The 21741-nt window shown below is 48.8% G+C and overlaps 1 protein-coding gene across 1 annotated transcript in view; it reads left to right on the top strand.

Annotated features, from left to right (window-relative positions):
• KIFBP (kinesin family binding protein) overlaps positions 1-20942 on the top strand; it is an 88363-nt gene extending 67421 nt beyond the window's left edge. The window contains exon 7 of the mRNA XM_075348796.1: positions 18988-20942. Coding sequence (XP_075204911.1) covers positions 18988-19866 — 879 coding nt within the window. The 3' untranslated portion in view covers positions 19867-20942. The remainder of the gene's footprint in view (positions 1-18987) is intronic.
• The last annotated feature ends 799 nt before the right edge of the window (positions 20943-21741 follow it).

Below are 21741 nucleotides of genomic sequence, written 5' to 3'. Positions count from 1 at the left end.
CTGCATGTGCCAATTGCAGTTTCACACCAGCGTTGGCTACGTTTTGCAATCGGAGAGGAACATTTCCAATTCGTGGCTCTCCCCTTCGGGTTAGCCACGGCCCCTCGAGTATTCACCAAGGTCATGGCAGCAGTGGTTGCGGTTCTGCACCTCCAGGGGTTGGAAGTGATTCCTTACCTGGACGACCTTCTAGTCAAGGCTTCATCCAGCGCAGACTGTCAGCGGAGTGTCTCGTTCACTCTAGCCCAATTCGGGTGGCTTGTCAATCTGCCCAAATCCACTCTGACTCCGACCCAGAGGCTCACGTACCTAGGGATGCGGTTCGAGACTCTGCCGGCACTTGTGAAGCTGCCCTTAGTCAAACAGCAGTCCCTCCATCTGGCGGTGCGCTCTCTGCTGAGGCCCCGATGTCATTCCATCAGGCACCTGATGCAGGTGCTGGGTCAGATGGTGGCGTCAATGGAGGCTGTTCCCTTTGCCCAGTTCCATCTGCGTCCTCTGCAGCTGGACATTCTCCGCTGTTGGGACAAGCGGACTTCCTCCTTGCACAGGTTAGTGGCTGGTGGCTTCGGCCCCTCTCTCTCTGTCTCAGGGACGCTCCTTCCTGGCCCCGTCCTTGGTGATCCTCACCACGGATGCCAGCCTATCCGGCTGGGGAGCGGTATGTTTCCACCACAGAGCACAGGGCACTTGGACTCCGTCCGAGTCAGCCCTCTCGATCAATGTGCTGGAAACCAGAGCTGTGCTTCTAGCTCTCCTAGCCTTTCACCACCTTTTGGCGGGCAAGCACATCCGAGTCCAGTCAGACAACGCGACAGCGGTTGCCTACATCAATCACCAAGGCGGGACACGCAGCCGCCTGGCAATGTTGGAGGTTCAACGCATCCTTCAATGGGCGGAGGACTCTGGGTCCACCATATCCGCAGTCCACATCCCAGGCGTGGAAAACTGGGAAGCAGATTATCTCAGCCGTCAAACCGTGGACAGTGGCGAGTGGTCCCTGCATCCGGCAGTGTTTGTCAATCTGCCGCAAGTGGGGCACTCCGGAAGTGGATCTAATGGCATCCCGGCACAACAACAAGGTTCCGGTTTACGTGGCTCGCTCCCACGATCCTCAGGCCCTTGCAGCGGACGCTCTGGTTCAAGATTGGTCCCAGTTTCGTCTGTCCTACGTGTTTCCCCCTCTAGCTCTCTTGCCCAGAGTTCTGCGCAAGATCAGAATGGAGGGCCGTCGGGTCATCCTCATTGCACCGGACTGGCCCATGCGAGCTTGGTACCCAGACCTGCTCCATCTGTCCGTAGAGGTGCCGTGGCATCTTCCGGACCGTCCAGACCTTCTCTCACAAGGTCCGTTTTTCCGCCAGAATTCTGCGGCTCTCAGATTGACGGCGTGGCTCTTGAGTCCTGGATCTTTACGACTTCAGGTATTCCTCCTGAAGTCATTTTCCACTATGACTCGGGCTCGGAAGTCTTCCTCGGCCAAAATCTATCACAGGGCCTGGAGAATTTTCTTGTCCTGGTGTCGCTCTTCTGGCCATGCTCCTTGGCCTTTTTCCTTGCCGACCCTTCTGTCCTTTCTACAGTCAGGTCTGCAGCTAGGACTATCCCTCAATTCCCTCAAGGGACAAGTCTCGGCTCTGTCAGTGCTGTTCCAGCGGCGTATCGCCCGGCTGGCTCAGGTGCGCACCTTCATGCAGGGCGCGTCTCACATCATTCCGCCTTACCGGCGGCCCTTGGATCCCTGGGACCTCAATCTGGTCCTCACGGCCTTGCAGAAACCCCCCTTTGAGCCTCTTAGGGAGGTTTCTTTGTTTCGTCTTTCACAGAAAGTGGTCTTTCTAGTGGCCATAACTTCCCTCAGGAGAGTCTCTGATTTGGCTGTGCTCTCTTCGGAGTCACCTTTTTTGGTTTTTCATCAAGACAAGGTGGTTCTCCGTCCGACTCCGGATTTTCTCCCTAAGGTGGTTTCTCCTTTCCACCTTAACCAGGACATTTCCCTGCCTTCCTTTTGTCCGGCTCCTGTTCATCGCTTTGAAAAAGCGTTGCATACTCGATCTGGTGCGGGCGCTCCGGATCTGTGTGTCTCGCACCGCTGTTCTTAGGCGGTGCACCTCTCTTTTTGTGCTAACCACAGGTCGGCGTAAGGGCCTCTCGGCTTCTAAGCCGACCTTAGCTCGTTGGATTAGGTCGGCCATATCCGATGCCTACCAGTGTACTCAGGTGCCTCCCCCGCCGGGGATGAAGGCACACTCAACCAGAGCTGTCGGTGCCTCTTGGGCTTTCAGGCACCAGGCTACGGCTCAGCAGGTCTGTCAGGCTGCCACTTGGACTAGCCTGCATACCTTTTCAAAGCACTAGCAAGTGCATGCTCATGCTTCGGCAGATGCGAGCTTGGGCAGACTCATCCTTCAGGCGGCTGTCGCCCATTTGTGAAGTTAGGTTACGCCTACTTCTCAGTTTTCTGTTTATTCCCACCCATGGACTGCTTTGAGACGTCCCAATGTCTGGGTCTCCCATAGGAACGATAAAGAAAAAGAGAATTTTGTTTACTTACCGTAAATTCTTTTTCTTATAGTTCCGTATTGGGAGACCCAGCACCCTCCCTGTTGCCTGTTGGCAGTTTCTTGTTCCGCGTGTTATCACCGGCTGTTGTTGTAGACAGAGGCTCCGGTTGTTCCGGTTCTTGCTCTGTCTTTACTTGTGGGTGGCTATTCTCCTTCAGCTTTTGCACTAAACTGGCTAGATCTGGTTATCCAGGGGGTGTATATGCTCAGAGGGAGGAGCTACACTTTTTAGTGTAGTACTTTGTGTGTCCTCCGGAGGCAGAAGCTATACACCCAATGTCTGGGTCTCCCAATACGGAACTATAAAAAAAAGAATTTACGGTAAGTAAACAAAATTCTCTTTTTCAACACCACAGATATTCCACACAGATTTAACATCCTATGACCTCACACATACTGAGAATGTCCTTTGTTGCCTATATTAACCAATCAGAGCTCAGATTAATTAACTGTAGCAAAATAGAAGCTAGGCTGTGATTGGTTGCTATTGGCAGCCTGATAAATCTCCAGTTAACAGAAAGCCCTCCCCCCTGACAGTATATATTAGCTCACACATACACATAGACAGGTCATGTGACTGACAGCTGCCGTATTTCCTATATGGTACATTTGTTGTTCTTGTAGTTTGGCTGCTTTTTAATCAAATTTTTATTTTTGAAGGATAATACCAGACTTGTGTGTGTTTTAGGGCAATTATGTGGCGGGATGTGGTGTGTGTGGTGAGATGTGTGCTGAGGGTGGTATATGTGTTCAAGTACATGGTAGAGTGTGTGTGTGTGTGTGTGTATCCCCGAGTGTGGTGAGTATCCCATGTCGGGGCCCCACCTTAGCAGCTGTACGGTATATACTCTTTGGCGCCATCGCTCTCATTCTTTAAGTCCCCGTTGTTCACATCTGGCAGCTGTCAATTTGCCCCCAACACTTTTCGTTTCACTTTTTTTGTAGATAGGGGCAAAATTGATTGGTAAATTGGAACGTGCGGGGTTTAAATTTCGCCTCACAACATAGCACCCGGCGCTGCCCGGGATAGTAACAGTCTCTCTGTTTCTCTCCGATTCTCTGTCTGTCTCCCCCTCTCTGTGTCTCTCTCTATTTTTGTCTGTCTGTCTCTGTCGCTTTCTCCGTCTGTCGCTTTCTCCGTCTGTCGCTTTCTCCGTCTGTCGCTTTCTCCGTCTGTCGCTTTCTCCGTCTATGTATGTCTCTTTCCCTGGCTGCATTGTGACACGCCAACATTCCATATAAGGGTGTGGCTGTGCATTCTTCTGAAGTTCTGGCTGCACTGTGCCTCCCAGCTCCATTCGCTTTAATGGAGGCAGGTTTTTTGGCGAATAACTGTAAAGTGTGGGGTTAAAATTTCCCCTCAGCTTTATATAGTGTGTGTGTGTGTGTGTGTGTGTGTGTGTGTGTGTGTGTGTGTGTGTGTGGGATTGGCATCCGCACCGTTGCATCTGGACCCAGAGAGCGTCATAGGCTATGTTTTCGTTTAATATTTCTTTATTATTTCAAAAGTTTTCATATAACAGAAGATAAGAAATGCATAAGGGTCTTTCATGTTACCCAATGTTACAGCATATAAAGATTATAAAATAACCTATGTCTTGAAGTCTCGTAAAACGTATGGTACTATGAAATGTATCGCAAATCATGTGGAAGGTAAAATCTGTATAACATCCTATAGAACATCTTAATTTTAACATGTACTAATCTTCTATCTTTATATTTATTCCGTGTAAAGTGTTAAAGGCAACTCCTTCTGTATAGTCTGGTTCAATAGGTATGAAAACATGACCCTATGTATATCAATTAGGTGAGAAAGCGATATAGAGAGAGGGAGAGAAAGATAGGTAGAGAAAAAGGGAAGGAGGGGAAGACATGGGGAAATGATGGGGGGGGGAGGAGAAGGTCTGTATTGTGATGCCGCGCCACTCCTGTGTCCGGGAGCCCATCCCGGCTTCTTGAATATTTATTGTGATAGAGCGCCTGTGAGTAACCAGGTTTGGAATTGCTGTGTTTCTCTATACTGAAGCCACGGGTACCAAACCGAGAAACACAAGGAGTCTTTCCCTTCGTCAAACGCTCTCAACTCCTCCAGACGCCGCAGGCTATCCATAGCCTCTACCTAGTCTGCTCTCCTCAATGTACAGGGGGATCTCCAATGCCTCGGTATGATTTGCCTCATTGAAATCATAAAGTACGAGAGCAAGCCTTTCTTCGCCTTGGAGACTGCCCCTGTATACATTGATAAGAGGGCCACTTCCGGTGAGGGTGTCACTTCCGTGTGATGTAAATGGTTATAGAGAGCAAAGACATCTTTCCAAAGACCCTGTATCCCTGGGCAGGTCCACCAGATATGTAGCATTGTGCCCACTGAGGTCTTGCACCTCCAACAGGCGTCAGATACCTCTGGGAACATTTTATGTAGTCTGGCGGGTGTCCTATACCACCGTGAGAGGATTTTATAATTGAGTTCCTGCATTCTACAAGAAATGGTGGATTTGTGTGTTAGGTTAAATGACTTACACCATTGTGCCTTGGGAAAAGTCTGGCACAATTCTGTTTGCCAATGTCTAACGTAGTCAGGCAAGTCGTCTCCTCCACCCCCCTCGGGCACTGCTATGTTGTAGATTATTGAGACTATGTGAGGGGGTGTTTCTCTAAGGAAGCATAGTTTTTCAAATGGAGTCAGATCCTTATGTATCTCAGATCCCGGAGCCAGAGAATCTATGAAACTACGTAGTTGTAGATATTGGAACCAGTAACCTGGTTCCCGTGGCCGGTCTCCAAGCAGGGATATCAGTGGTTTGCATCCCTGTTGGGTAATTACGTCTTTAACTCGTGGAATCCTTCCCATTGGCGTTGAAATCAGTCTGGGATGAGGTTCGTGAAACCAGCATTGAAACGCGGGGTTGCCCACCAGAGGCGTCATAGGACCCGGTTCTCCTGTCAATCTATATCGTCTATTGGCTGTCCTCCACGCTGTAGCCAGGGACAAGAGGATCGGGGAAACTCCCAGGGTCCCAAGGTTAGTTCTAGATGACAACCAGAAGATTCCGTGTGCCATATTCGGGCATAGGTCACATTCAATCTCCACCCACAATTTTCTGTCTTTACTGTGCAGGAGATCCAATATGCAACCACCCACCGCTGCTGCGTGATAAGCTTTAAGATCTGGGAGCCCCGCCCCTCCGTCCCAGCGAGATTTAGTCAGCATTGAGTATTTCAGTCGGGGTTTGGTGCCACGCCATATAAAATTGCTGATCATCTTCTTTAACTTGAGGAAGACATTTTCTCCTAGGTTCAGTGGGACAGTTTGAAACAGGTATAGTATTTTAGGTAGGACATCCATTTTAATTGTATTGACCCTGCCGAACCAGGAAATGGGGAGGTTATGCCATGCTATGAGGTCTTTGTGGATATTTTTTAAAAGGTCTGGGAAATTGTAATTATATAGATCTTGGTGGTTGGGAGAAACCCTGATCCCCAGATATTTAATGTAATTGCTGGCCCACTTAAAGGGGAAGGCGGGTTTGAGAGTATTCTCTTCTACGGATGGTAGCGATACATTTAAGATCTCTGTTTTTTGTAGGTTTACTTTAAAATTGGAGAGTCTGCCAAAGATCTCAAACTCCTGCAGTATGTTGGGCAAACTAGTCTTCGGCTGTGTCACATATATCAAGAGATCGTCCGCAAATAGTGCTAATTTATGAGATGTTTGTCCTATCTGTATCCCTTTTATCGAAGGGTTTTCCCTGAGTGCATTTGCTAAGGATTCCATTACCAGGATGTATAGGTATGGCGATAGGGGGCATCCCTGTCTGGTACCGTTTCTAATATTAAATGGAGCTGACAGGCGTCCGTTCACGCCCACTTGTGCCGTTGGTTCGTGATATAATGCTTTTATCCATTGTAGTAAGCGCGAACGGACGCCGATTGCCTGCATTGTGGCTTCTAAAAAAAACCAATGGACTCTGTCAAATGCCTTTTCGGCATCTACTGTCAAGAGGCACATTGGGATTTGACGCTGACGTGCCTGGGCCACTAGGGACAGGGTTCTAATAGTGTTGTCCCGTGCCTCCCTCCCTGGGACAAATCCCACCTGGTCTTTGTGGATTAGTTTGGGTATGAGGGGGCCTAGTCTCAGGGCTATCATTTTAGAGTACAATTTAATATCCACATTTATTAGTGAGATAGGTCTGTAATTAGAGCAGGTCAGTGGGTCCCTGCCAGGCTTGGGGATTACAGTTATTCGGGCTTGGAGTGTCTGTTTAGGGAACTGGCATGTGTTGGTTATGGAATTGAAGGCTTTCAGCATTATAGGGCTGCAGGCCCCTCCACATATTTTGTAAAACCGGGGGGTGAACCCATCAGGACCAGGGCTTTTACCCACTTTAAGGGTTTTAATGGCATCGCTTAGCTCTGTGTCTGAGAAATCCTCGTCTATGTCTTCAGCTACCGCATCTTCAAGGGGGTCTGGGGCATATTTGTTTAAGTATTCCCAAATGTCGCGATGTCTCGCATCAGGTGATGGGGTATGTGGGGATGGGATGTTATAAAGTTTTGTATAGTAGTTTCTGAATTCTTCTAATATGTCAGGGGTGGAATGTATCTGGGTACCTGTCTGTGAGTTTAACGCTAATATTGGGGTTTGTGCCTGTCTGGGGTGAAGGGTCCTGGCTAACAATCGTCCACTTTTATCTCCAAACTCAAAGATATTCCTACGAAATTTATCTCTGATACACAGTGATTTTTGGTCAAGGATAGATAATATTTGGTGGCGGATAGTAGAAATTTCCGTTTTAATGGTGTCACTGGATTTGGTTTTGTTTATCGTTTCTTTATGGCCTAGTTGTGCTAACAGTTCTTTTAGTTCCCTTGCACTTTCTTTTTTAATTCTTGATCCATGGGATATGCAGACCCCCCTGATCATACATTTCAACGCTTCCCATTTGACCGGGGCAGGTGTGGGATCTGCCATATGATCTATTTTGAAGTTTGCAATGGTTTTATGAATATCCTCCAGGCATTGCTCATTCTTGAGCAGGTTGTCGTTCAGTCTCCATGTGTGTCCCACCCCCCCCATATCTCTCACCCCAATTTCCCCATATACTGGTGCGTGGTCCGACCAGAGAAAAACATCCATTGAACAACGCGGGGATTTGTCTAGCAGGTCGTGGGATATGAAAATGTGGTCTAGTCTGGTGTAGCTATTATGAACTGTGGAATGAAAACTGTAGTCTCTGATTCCGGGATGTAAGACCCTCCAAAGATCGACTAGTTTAAGGGATGTTAGTTCTCGTTTTAATCTGCGTAGTGCCGAGGAGGGGATTGCAGACCTACCAGAGGACGAATCCATGGCTGGATCCAGCACAAGGTTGAAGTCTCCTCCCAAGATGATACAGGTGCCACCCGCAAACTCTGCCAGCTTCTCCAGAGTCTCCACTCCAAAGGATACCTGGTCCTGATTTGGGAAATAGATGTTAGCGATTGTATAAGTATTATTCAGGAAAGATATTTTAAGAAATAGCCAGCGTCCCTCTGGGCTAGTGAGCGTGTTGAGAACTGTTGGCTGGAATGTCTTGTGAAAAGCAATGGAAACCCCACATGCCTTCTTGTTGGGGTGTGGGCCATGGAACCATGTCGGGTAATTCTTGGTTTTACAGTTGGGAGTGTTGGAGGCTATGAAGTGTGTCTCTTGAAATAGGGCTATTTTAACTCCCTTCCTGTGCAGGCGATATAGGATCTGACTTCTCTTTTCGGGTTTATTTAAGCCTTTAGTATTGTAAGTGCAAAAGGTGAGGTGCGACATCACAGAAAAGGGTAGGCAGGGTATAGGGAAAACCAAGGGGAGAAGAGAAAGAGCAGAGATAAGATAGTGGTGAAAGGTAAAATTAGATAAGCTAAGTAGGACTAGGGTGCCTACTGATCTTAGGTATCTACTGGTAGACTATTGTCTAATGTGGCACTCTGCCACGTCCCTAATAGAGGTGCGGGAAAGCCTACGGTCTTTCAGGAACTCCCTTCTGCGGCGAACGCCCACAAGTAATATAAATAACAATCAACGTATACAGTCTAGTAGTGATTAATCACTTTTCCATTCCCCTCCCCCACACCCCCAATTACTTGGTGTGTTTTGGGTATGGATCGCACATCGGGAGGAGAACACGAGGCTATCAACTCAATATAAAATGCCATTAAACCAGAGCTCAGTATCAGATCCAGATGTAAAGAATGAAAGGGGGAGCAACAGATTGAGTGAGACAATAAAAAAAAAAAATAAATAAATAAATAAATATGAAGTGGTGTAGGGCAAATGACCAGGGGGGAGGACGTGGGGAGAAGTGGGAGGACGGAGTGTAGGAGGCGTATGGAGTGGTGTATGTAGAGAGCATGTCTAAGAGGGGGGGAGAGGAAGGAGGTAGAAATTAGTGTAGGGCATGTGTCCTTTGTAAGTATGTGTGCTGGGGAGGGAAGATGGGTTGAGTAGAGTTAGTTTGTAGGAAGTAGTGCGCTCATAGAAGGTGTGTGAAGAGGAAGACGCAAGGTGGGAATGATACGAAGGAAGAGGTATAAGGGGAGGGGAGAGGGGGCGAGTGGAGGGGAGTAGGGAGAGAGAGAAGGAAAGAGAAGAAAAGAAGAAGAAAAAAAAAAAAAGAGAAAGAAAAAAAAAAAAAAAAAAAAAAGGGGGGGGGACTAGGAAAGTAAGCGTGAGGAGAGAAGATACTGATACATGACGCTCTATGAACAGGTAAGCAGTCCAATACAATCAATTTATATCTCGCCTCCTGGTTTTCCAAGAAGTTTTTGTCCTTTTCTTTGGATGGTCAGCGATATTCAGCGGTGTATATCACGGGGGGATCCTCCACCCCTTCTCTTCTGGACTTGTCGCCAGTACTCTCTTGGTGGTAAGGGTGCAGGGCCCCCCGGGGTTGGCCAATCTGGCAGGCTGATCATAGGCAGTTCAAAAGTCCCTAGGAAGTTGGGGAGGTCTCCCAAGGACCGGAAGACCGCCGACTTCCCATTTTTCTTTGCTGTGAGTTGGAACGGATATCCCCAGCGATAAGGAACATCCTTATCTTTGAGGGATTGGAGTAGTGGTCTTAAGGCCTTGCGTAGTTGCAGTGTCCTCCGTGCTAGGTCTGGTAGGACAATCAGAGGTGTCCCTTTATATGTACCCGCTCCTTTCTCTCTGCATCTTTGTAGTATGGCCTCCTTTTCTTTATAGAAGTGGACCCGACATATCACATCTCTTGGTCTGGCCGGATCAGGAGATTTGGGGCCTAGGGATCTGTGGATGCGGTCCAGTTCTATGCGTTGTTCTGGGTCGCGTTGGAGGAGACGGGTAAAGAATTTTTGTGCCCATTCATCCAGCTGTGGTGGTGCCACTGCTTCTGTGAGGCCTCTAATTCTTAAGTTATTACGGCGATGTCTGTTTTCAATATCGTCTAAGTGGGTCAGAATGTCCTGTATCTGGGCCGTGTGCTCTGATAGGACTTGTTGATGTGATTCTATATGGGAAAATACCTGTTCCTGCACCTCTTCTGTAGCTGCTACACGCTGGCCAATTTGTTTGATTTCTGATTGTATAGAGGCCATGTCTTGCTTATGGGATTCCCTCAGTTTCCCCAGCAAAGAGTCCATTTCCTGCCTGGTTGGAATTGATCTGATATGTGCTTTCCAATCCCAATCGTCTTCTTGCTCCTGTGTCTGGTCTGATTTATTCTTCTCTCCCTTGTTTCTGCGGGTGGAGGTGTTGGAGGGGGGGGATCTTTGTTCTTTAGGTGATGTGTGCTGTTGTTGTGGTATTACAGGTTCCTCTCCGGGTGTCACAGATCTGCTTCCCATGGCTGCTGGGGTCTGCTGTATCACAGAGCTGGGGCCCTGCTCTGCCTGCAGTTTATCTGGCAGTCGCTTTTGTGGCTGGGACAGGGGGTTTTCAACACTCCCTTCTGTAGTGTCCTGCTGTGCCTTATCTATGTTTATGGCTGAGCTGGCTGCTGTTGTGTGAGGAGACAGTGAGGTAGCTCCTCTGCATGTTTGCTCAGCGTTATCTCCTGCCTCAGTGTCTGCCGGCGCCATGTTGGAGAGAGCAGAGGTATCAGGCTGGGAGGCTGAGGTCCCGAAAAAGCGGGTGATATCTGTACCTTCCCCCTCTGGAGTCTGTACACTCGTCCCCCGTCCTCTCCTGCGTGCCATTACTGATCCTGGACCCGGTGAGTGCCTTTGAAGTGTGAGAATTCACCGCTGGTATGTGGGAGCTCCTTCTTACAGCATCTCAGTGTGCCATCGGCTAGCTCCGCCCCACCATAGGCTATGTTTTGAGGGGAAATTTTAACCCCGCTCTTTAGTTATTCGCCAAAAAACCTGCCTCCGTTAAAGCGAATGGAGCTGGGAGCCACAGTGCAGCCAGAACTTCAGAAGAATGCGCAGCCACGCCCTTATATGGAATGTTGGCATGTCACAATGCAGCCAGGGAAAGAGACAGATACAGACAGGGTAAGAGACCGACACAAAGAGACCGACACATGACCTGTCTATTATGTGTGTGTGTGAGCTAATATATACTGTCAGGGGGGAGGGCTTTCTGTTAACTGGAGATTTCTTTTTCGCTCCTAATTGGGAGACCCAGACAGTGGGTGTATAGCTACTGCCTCTGGAGGCCGCACAAAGAACTACACTTAAAAGTGTAAGGCCCCTCCCCTTCTGGCTATACACCCTCCCGTAGGAGTACTTCCTCAGTTTTAGCTTTGTGCGCAAGGAGGTCAGACACGCACGCATAGCTCCATTGTTTTTAGTCAGCAGCAGCTGCTGACTATGTCGGATGGAAGAAAAGAGGGTCTATACAGACTCCCAGCATGCTCCCTTCTCACCCCACTTATGTCGGAGGTGTTTGTAAGGTTGAGGTACCCATTGCGGGTACGGCGGCAGGAGCCCACATGCTGATTCCTTCCCCATCCCTTTTTACAGGGCTCTGGGTGAAGTGGGATTTACCGGTCTCCAGGCACTGAGACCGTGCTCCATCTACAGCCCCTGGAGAAGATGCTGGATGGAGCGGAGTACATCAGGGACATGGCCCTGCTTCCTTAAGGTACTCTGTGTCCCCGTGCATTTGGCGCTCACACCGCAGCATGCTGGGTGTTGTAGTGCGCCGGGGGACATCAGCGCTGCGGCGCCTGTGCCATGGCCTCATTCAGCTTAGCTGAAGCAGGCACACTTATGGGAATCGGCCGCGCCGGCCGCTGGGACTGCGGCACGGCTGGCACTTGTAGTGCGCCGGGGACTTCAGCGCGGCCTGCGCTTTTACGGCGGCCGCGCTGATCACTACAGTCCCCGGCTTTTGCGGCCTGCTTCCGTTCGTTCCCGCCCCCAGACCTGCCAGTCAGGAGAGGGGCGGGACGCTGCCCACGTCTAGGACTCGGTCGCGCCGGCCGCTGGAACAGCGGCGCGGCTGGCACTTGTAGTGCGCCGGGGACTTCAGCGCGGCCCGCGCTTTTACGGCGGCCGCGCTGATAACTCGAGTCCCCGGCTTTTGCGGCCTGCTTTCGTTCGTTCCCGCCCCCAGACCTGCCAGTCAGGAGAGGGGCGGGACGCTGGCCAGTGCATCAGCGCTGAGGGCTGGAGTCGTTTTTACATACTCCAGCCCTCACAGTCAGCACAGAGGGGACACTGTTCCCGCACTTTTGTTTGGGAACTCCCACGGACCGCCCCTCTCCACATTAGCCGGCAGCCATTCTTGCTGACACGCTGAGCTGCAGAGGGGAGCCGGGGAGACCCAGACAAGGTTACCCGCTGTTCAGCGGGCGGTAAGCAGCCCCCAGGGCTCACCCCCTCTTGTGCTCGTAGTATTCTTAGTATTTTGTTGCTACAAATACTTGGTATTACATAGCGCTGGTCGCCCTTTGGCTATAGACTCTCTCACATGCAGAGAGCCAGCAGCATGTCGCCCGTAAAACGCAAGGGTGCCAAGGCACAGACATTGTATGCTTCCTGCACCGCATGTGGGACTTTTCTACCGGCAGGCTCCACGGACCCCCATTGTGTGCAGTGCTCGGCCCCTGCGGCGCTTGCACAGTCGGGACCTCTGCTGGACGTGTCCCAGGGTGTACCACCTGTGAATGCTGTCCAGGTGACAGGAACTGAGTTTGCAGCTTTTGCTGACAGAATGTCTCTCACTATGTCGCAAATTCTTGACACATTGCGAGCTAGGCCTGTACTTCAGACCACGGACACTGTGCATGTATTGCCCCCTGGTCCCCCTCAGCTCCTAGCTCCGGGACGGGCATCTACACCTCAGGGTGAAGACTCTGACTCGGACGATGGCCCCGGGCAGCCTAAGCGGGCTCGTTATGACGGGCCTTCACATTCATCTCAATGGTCTGGATCCCAGCGGGATGAATCTATGGGTGATGAGGCGGACGTAACTGATCAGGATTCTGATCCTGGGACCGCTCTCAATCTAGATACACCAGATGGTGACGCCATAGTTAATGATCTTATATTTAACATCAATAAGATGTTGAATATTTCCCCACCAGCTCCTCCTGTAGAGGAGTCAGCTTCGCAGCACGAGAGAATCCATTTCAGATACCCTAAGCGTACATTAAGCACTTTTCTGGACCACGCTGACTTCAGAGACGCAATCCAGAAACCCCACGCTTATCCTGAAAGGCGTTTTCCTAAACGACTTAAAGATACACGCTACCCTTTTCCCTCTGAAGTGGTCAAGGGTTGGACCCAGTGTCCAAAAGTGGATCCTCCAATTTCCAGGCTTGCAGCTAGATCCTTGGTTGCTGTTGAAGATGGAGCGGCACTTAAAGATGCCACTGACAGGCAGATGGAGCTCTGGCTGAAATCCATCTATGAAGCGATTGGAGCGTCATTAGCGCCTTCTTTTGCGGCCGTATGGGCACTCCAAGCTATCACGGCCGGGCTTGCGCGAGTCGACTCAGTCACACGTGCATTTGCCCCGCAGGTAGCGCCATTGACCTCGCAAATGGCGGCATTCGCGTCGTACGCGATTAATGCTGTTCTGGACGCTACAAGCCGCACGGCAGTGGCGTCAGCCAACTCAGTTGTTTTGCGTAGGGCTCTGTGGTTGAGACATTGGAAAGCAGATTCTCATTCCAAGAAGTGCTTAACCAATTTGCCTTTTTCTCGTGACCGATTATTTGGAGAGCGTTTGGATGAAATCATCAAACACTCCAAGGGTAAGGACTCTTCCTTGCCACAACACAGACAAAACAAGCCCCAACAGAGGAGGGGTCAGTCTGGTTATCGGTCCTTTCGAGGACAGGGCAAGTCCCAATTCGCCTCGTCAAAAAAGACTCAAAAGGACCAGAGACGTTCAAATTCTTGGAGGTCTCAGTCACGCCCAAAAAGACCAGCCGGAGGAACCGTTGCCAAAACGACGTCCTCCTGACTTGCGGTCTCCGATGCCCACACCCGCGGTCGGGGGGAGGCTGTCCCACTTTGGCGACATTTGGCTAGCAAGCGTCAAGGACCGTTGGGTGAGAGATATTCTATCTCACGGGTACAGGATAGAGTTCAGTTCTCGTCCGCCAACTCGTTTCTTCCGAACTTCTCCACCACCAGACCGAGCCGATGCTCTGTTGCAGGCGGTGGCCGCTCTAAAGGCGGAAGGAGTGGTGACCTCCGTCCCTTTTCAGGAACAGGGTCACGGTTTTTACTCCAATCTGTTTGTGGTCCCAAAAAAGGACGGATCGTATCGTCCCGTCCTGGATCTGAAGTTGCTCAACAGACACGTAAAAGTCAGGAGGTTCCGGATGGAATCCCTACGCTCCGTCATAGCCTCAATGTCTCAGGGAGATTTTCTAGCATCAATAGACATCAAAGATGCGTATCTCCACGTGCCGATTGCACCAGAGCATCAGCGTTTCCTACGTTTCGTCATACACGACGAGCACCTACAGTTCGTAGCGTTACCCTTCGGTCTGGCAACAGCCCCCCGGGTCTTCACCAAAGTCATGGCAGCAGTAGTAGCTGTTCTGCACTCGCAGGGTCACTCGGTCATCCCGTATCTAGACGACCTGCTTATAAAGGCATCCTCTCAAGAAGCATGCCAACACAGTCTGAAGGTGGCGCTAGACACCCTCCAGACTTTCGGGTGGATTATCAACTTTCCAAAGTCTCATCTAACCCCGACCCAATCTCTGACTTATCTTGGCATGGAGTTTCATACTCTATCAGCGATAGTGAGGCTTCCACTGGACAAGCAGTGCTCGCTACGGACTGGAGTGCAATCTCTCCTTCAGAGCCAGTCGCACTCACTGAGGCGCCTCATGCATTTCCTAGGAAAGATGGTAGCAGCAATGGAGGCAGTCCCGTTCGCGCAGTTTCATCTGCGCCCTCTCCAATGGGACATTCTGCGCCAATGGGATGGGAAATCGACGTCCCTCGACAGGACTGTCTCCCTCTCTCAGACTGCCAAGGACTCTCTACGTTGGTGGCTTCTCCCCAACTCATTGTCACAGGGAAAGTCGTTCCTTCCCCCGTCCTGGGCAGTGGTCACGACAGATGCGAGCCTATCAGGGTGGGGAGCGGTGTTTCTCCACCACAGGGCTCAGGGAACGTGGACTCAGGAAGAGTCCACCTTGCAGATCAATGTTCTGGAAATCAGAGCAATCTATCTTGCCCTGCGAGCCTTCCAACAATGGCTGGAAGGCAAGCAGATTCGGATTCAGTCGGACAATTCCACGGCGGTGGCGTACATCAACCACCAAGGGGGAACACGCAGTCGCCAAGCTTTTCAAGAAGTCCAGCGGATTTTGACGTGGGTGGAAAGCAGAGCGTCCACCATATCTGCAGTTCACATCCCAGGCGTGGAAAACTGGGAAGCGGACTTTCTCAGTCGCCAGGGCATGGACGCAGGAGAATGGTCCCTTCACCCGGACGTGTTTCAACAGATCTGTTACCGCTGGGGGTCGCCGGACGTCGATCTGATGGCGTCACGGCACAACAACAAGGTCCCAGTTTTCATGGCACGGTCTCACGATCACCGAGCGCTGGCGGCAGACGCCTTGGTTCAGGATTGGTCGCAGTTCCGACTCCCCTATGTGTTCCCACCTCTAGCATTGTTACCCAGAGTTCTCCGGAAAATCAAGTCCGACTGCCAGCGAGCCATACTCGTCGCTCCAAATTGGCCAAGAAGGTCGTGGTACCCGGATCTGTGGCATCTCACGGTAGGCCAACCGTGGGCACTACCAGACCGTCCAGATCTGCTGTCTCAAGGGCCGTTTTTCCATCTGAATTCTGCGGCCCTGAACCTGACTGTGTGGCCATTGAGTCCTGGATCCTAGCGGCCTCAGGTTTGTCTCAGGGAGTTGTTGCCACAATGAGACAGGCTAGAAAACCATCCTCAGCTAAGATCTATCACAGGACGTGGAAGATATTCTTAGCGTGGTGCTTGGCTCAAGGGTTTTCTCCCTGGCCATTTGCATTGCCAATTTTTCTTTCCTTCCTGCAGTCTGGGTTGGAAAAAGGTTTGTCCCTTAGCTCGCTTAAGGGTCAAGTCTCCGCGTTATCCGTATTCTTTCAGAAGCGCTTGGCACAGCTTTCTAAAGTACGCACGTTTCTCCAAGGAGTTTGTCATATCGTTCCTCCTTACAGACGGCCATTGGAACCCTGGGATCTGAACAAGGTTCTCCTTGCTCTTCAAAAGCCGCCTTTCGAGCCCTTGAAAGAGGTTCCCCTCTCTCGGCTTTCACAAAAGGTAGTTTTTCTTGTAGCGGTCACATCTCTTCGAAGAGTGTCCGAGCTGGCGGCGTTATCTTGCAAATCTCCCTTCCTGGTGTTTCACCAAGACAAGGTAGTACTGCGTCCAATTCCAGAGTTTTCTCCCAAGGTGGTTTCTTCCTTTCATCTCAATCAGGATATCATTTTGCCATCTTTGTGTCCGCATCCAGTTCACCAATTTGAAAAGGGTTTACATCTGTTGGACCTGGTGAGAGCACTCAGGATTTACATTTCTCGCACGGCGCCTCTACGCCGTTCGGATGCGCTCTTTGTCCTAGTCGCTGGTCAGCATAAGGGATCGCAAGCTTCCAAATCCACCCTGGCGCGGTGGATCAAGGAACCAATTCTTCACGCATACCGTTCTGCTGGGCTTCAGATTCCATCTGGACTGAAGGCCCATTCTACCAGAGCCGTTGGTGCGTCCTGGGCGTTGAGGCATCAGGCTACGGCTCAGCAAGTGTGCCAGGCGGCTACTTGGTCGAGTCTGCACACATTTACCAAACACTATCAAGTGCATACCTACGCTTCGGCAGACGCCAGCCTAGGTAGACGGGTCCTTCAGGCGGCGGTGGCCCACCTGTAGGAAGAGGCTGTATGACAGCCCGTTCATGTGGTATCTTTTTACCCACCCAGGGACTGCTTTTGGACGTCCCACTGTCTGGGTCTCCCAATTAGGAGCGAAAAAGAAGAAGGGAATTTTGTTTACTTACCGTAAATTCCTTTTCTTCTAGCTCCAATTGGGAGACCCAGCACCCGCCCTATCTGTTTTTAGGGTTTCGTTTTTTCGGGTGCACATGTTGTTCACGTTGTTTCTTAAGTTCTCCGATCTAGTTATCGGATTGAATTTGGTTTTGAAACTGTTATTGGCTTTCCTCCTTCTTGCTTTGGTACTAAAACTGAGGAAGTACTCCTACGGGAGGGTGTATAGCCAGAAGGGGAGGGGCCTTACACTTTTAAGTGTAGTTCTTTGTGCGGCCTCCAGAGGCAGTAGCTATACACCCACTGTCTGGGTCTCCCAATTGGAGCTAGAAGAAAAGGAATTTACGGTAAGTAAACAAAATTCCCTTCTTATCAGACTGCCAATAGCAACCAATCACAGCTTGGCTTCTATTTTGCTACAGTTAATTAATCTGAGCTCTGATTGGTTAATATAGGCAACAATTTAATAATTACATTTCTATCTATTTGCTTTGTGGTTTTTCTGTGCAGAATACATTTTTGTTAATACATTCTATTTTGTTAACAGCAGTTATTAACCCGGGCGAAGCCGGGTAGTACAGCTAGTGTGTATATATATAAAAAATTATATAATGTATGTATTAAAGTGATCTGAAGGATAGGTAAGTGAGGGTCTGAACACTGAGGCCCCAGAAGACCTCGAAGACCCCTATTAATGTATGTGGGACTTTATAGGATTATAAAATATATTTAATATTTATTCACTGATCTAGCGCTATTAATTCCATAGCGCTTTACATACATGAGCAACACTGTCCCCTTCGGGGCTCACAATCTAAATTCCCTATCAGTATGTCTTTGGAGTGTGGGAGTAAACCGTAGAACCCAGAGGAAACCCACAGAAACACAGGCAGAACGTACAATCTCCTTGCAGTTGTCATAGGTGGGATTTGAACCCAGGACCCCAGCGCTACAAAACTGCAGTGCTAACCACTGAGTCATCGTGCCGCCCTTCAAACTTCATAGTTGGGATGGTGCAGTAAGGCAGGTATCGTTCTTCCAGACTCATCCATCAGATGCTAGATAGATAAACCTGTCACTCCACAGAACATGTTTCTATAGTGCTGAGAGAGCACTACCATACTCGGTTGCTCTGTACTCGTTAACAGCAGTTAGACGCTAGGATGGGCGCGACTCAAGCCCCTAAGTATACTGGAAATCAATGGGGAACTCTAGCATTTTTCCCATAGATTTCCCAGAAATGCAAAATATATTCTACTACACTACTATTTTGTTTATATAATTTCTGTCATGACTGTTTCTTTAAATTTGAGACTTATGACAGATTCAGGGCTTGAAAGCCATTGCTATGCTTACCCCTGTAGTTAAATGTAGTTTCCTTTCCTTTGGGGAGGAGAGGGTCAATATCAGTATTCCTTGGCAGCAAGCATTCTCATTACCATCTCGGGTGTTTCCGATTTTGGACCACTCCCAGTCCCAATATATACCATCTGCCCCTAGTAGAGGGTGCCGGTTATTCACTCTCTCATTTGGATGCTTGGCCTGGAGTTGGATGGAGCTGGTGGAGCCCTCCTCTAAAAGTCGCTGTTTAGGCTGCAGTCTTGGTGCTGACTGCAGCAGTCTGTTGGTGTGTTTCATCCTGTCTGTGTTTTCTTTCCCTTGTGTGTTGTTTTAGTGTAGTAGTGAGGCTGGCGTCACCTATCTGTCCACTCACTAGCCAGGGCTATTGTAGGGTCACTCAAGGCTTGAGTTGCCTGCTCGCGACTGATGAGATACCTGTATAGGGACTGGCTAGGCGTGCAGGGTACAGTTGCAGATAAGTAGAGGAGGTGTCAATCTTCCCTCTCACTAGCGCTAGAGCCCACTGTTGTTAAAGTGGCCCCGGTATACCCCTTGTGTTGTGTTTCGCATCGTGCGTCATATTTCCTTGTCACTATCGTGACAATTTCTTTGCTTTTTTTTTATTTTGCCTTAGGACAACATAGGTGAACTCGATGTTGACCTTCAGGAAGAACTTAAAGCTGAACGTAAAAAGCAGGAAGATGAGAAGGAAAAGGGTCGGAAGAAGGCAGTGCTGTTTGGATCGAGTGACCTATATGATTCCATTTTAGCTGTGGAAGAAAAAGTTCACTGTTCACTTCCATTGGACTTTAAGGAAGCGAGAGAGGTCTTTCTTGTAGGGCAAAATTATATAAATGAAGCCAAGGAATACTTTCAGTTGGATGGACACGTCACTGACCACATAGAAGTCATCCAGGACCACAGCGCCCTGTTTAAGGTTCTGGCCTTTTTTGAGGAAGACTATGAACGGCGATGTAAAATGCACAAGCGCAGAGTAGATATGCTGGAACCATTATGTAAAGAGTTAAACCCGCAGTACTATCTTCTTATCTGTAGACAGCTTCAGTTCGAGTTGGCGGACACCTATTACGAGATGATGGACTTGAAGGTGGCGATCGGAAATAAACTGGATGAGATGGACTCTCACACCATCAAGAAAATCAACAGCCTGGCACAGGCGGCAATCAAGTTCTACGAAATGTTTTTGGATTCCTTAAGAAGTCCGGATAAGAAATTCCCTGAGAAATTGGAAGAGGATGTCGTCCGTCCCGCGCTGGTAGCCAAGTTCCATATTGCTCGTCTGTATGGAAAGCTCATTACTGCCGATGGAAAGAAACAGTTGGAAAACATGCAGATCTCACTCAACTGTTACGCTTTTCTTGTAAATTACTGCGCAGACCATGAGGAGGCCATTAAATCGGTGGAGACAGAGCTGGAACTCACCAAGGAAATGGTGGCTCTCCTCCCTGCACGGATGGAAAGGCTAAGGATACAGTTATCCTCCTTCTCCTGAGCTGCACATTGAGATTAGTGATTCACGCGCCTATTTATTGCTTCTAATTCCCTACCACATTACCATTAAAAATTATGTCCAAAGCAAAAAATGCAGAAGGAAGGAGTGCTCAATGGTTTTATCAATGTTTTTACGTCATTGTATAGTTTATTTGCATGCATTAAATGCACTACGTACATGTATTCCTTACTGAGCAGGTAACGTACTGGAACAGCCATCTTGTGGTATTGTCAACCAAAAGAAATAAAGTACTCCCACCGATGGGCTGACTGCCAGATATAACCTGTATGTGTTAACTATGAAACCCTAATATAATGTGTGCACAGATCAATAACAAACACTGTTAGCTGTGCTACGCCTGCAAGCAAAGGTCATATTTTACCATAATTAATGGCATGTCGTCAGAAATTGACCAACTTTTTAATTCCGTTTTTTATATTTTAAATGTATTTTGGGACAAATTAAAAAAAAAAGTGTGGTAATTTCCCTTTAATTTTTCATATCATGATAATAAATTATATCCCACGACTTGGGAATTGTTCATTGGTTTCATTGCTGTGTATTGCTTTTCTGTTGCAGAAGCTTTGACTTTCTTTGTATTTTGTCCCTTCTGCCTCCCTGTAGCTCCACCTATGTTCGGGTGTCCGTCTGCAGAACGTATATATGCACAAAATTGCACAAAACAGAGCACACGCTAACGCAGTGCGCTCCATAACAGTGAATGGCCCTGTCGGGCGCATGCGTCCGGAGCACGTTTTGCAGAGTGGGGGAGGGGCGGTCCGGACGGATGCCCCGACGGGACCTGTGGACGTAGAGAAAAACGCAATGTTAAAGGGACCTAATCTTCTGCAATGCTCAGGCGTGGTATAAAGGGGCAGAGGATCCAAAATCTGATGTCTCTGTGTGCCCCTGGGAGATCTGCTTTGTTTGGATGCTGTGCACTAGGCTTCACTCTCAGGAGTCAGGATTTGCATGTATACTTAGCTGCTATCTGTTCTAGATTTGTATTTTATATACATTTCTGGTTTTCTTTTGATTTATATTCTTAACTAATAAAACTGCTCACTTGCATCAAACCTGTGGGTGTGAACTGTGTCTTGGAGTGCCTGAAATGACCCAGGAGCTAGCAATCCACCAACCTGTCACAACAGACGAAACCTGATAGATAATCAGAAAATTACCTATTATTTCTATGCCCTTTTAATGTATGTCACATATATGAGAACCACAACTGACAGAGAAAGCTTCCATTTCTTCTTTGTTTATGAAGTATGTTTTAGAGAAATGTTAGTTTTTGATGGACTTAAATTTACATTTTTTTTTTCTAAAATTTTTTTTTTTTTCTTTTTTTTATTTTGTAATAAAAAATCAGTGTTGCGTGTTACAGGGGTTGATTAAAACGTTCTGTTAACTCCAATCACATTTTGATTTTAGTTAAACTTAATTGTCCAAAGTTGTAATTTCAGTACGAATACTTCTCCTAGAACTCGTCGGTGTACTGCCGTTCCTCTGATCTTCTTGTTGAAAATATATGAATAAATTGACAACTTGGTGGTACCATTCCTCTTCTTAATAGGTCGTGTTCCTGCACAATCCTAACAATGACTACTCATTATAAGGTGCCATAACCGTTTAGAACTGCTTGCACAAATACTTTTTTTTAATTTTTTTTTTTTTTATTTTTCAGTCCACCTACTGCTGCCCCAGTCACCTGCTGTCAGTCCACCTACTGCTGCCCCAGTCACCTGCTGTCAGTCCACCTACTGCTGCCCCAGTCACCTGCTGTCAGTCCACCTACTGCTGCCCCAGTCACCTGCTGTCAGTCCACCTACTGCTGCCCCAGTCACCTGCTGTCAGTCCACCTACTGCTGCCCC

This window comes from Anomaloglossus baeobatrachus, chromosome 5 (genome assembly GCF_048569485.1).
Source record: "Anomaloglossus baeobatrachus isolate aAnoBae1 chromosome 5, aAnoBae1.hap1, whole genome shotgun sequence".
Classification (NCBI taxonomy): domain Eukaryota; kingdom Metazoa; phylum Chordata; class Amphibia; order Anura; family Aromobatidae; genus Anomaloglossus; species Anomaloglossus baeobatrachus.
The sequence above is the reverse complement of the archived record's forward strand: the minus strand, read 5'-3'. Positions and strand labels throughout refer to the sequence as shown.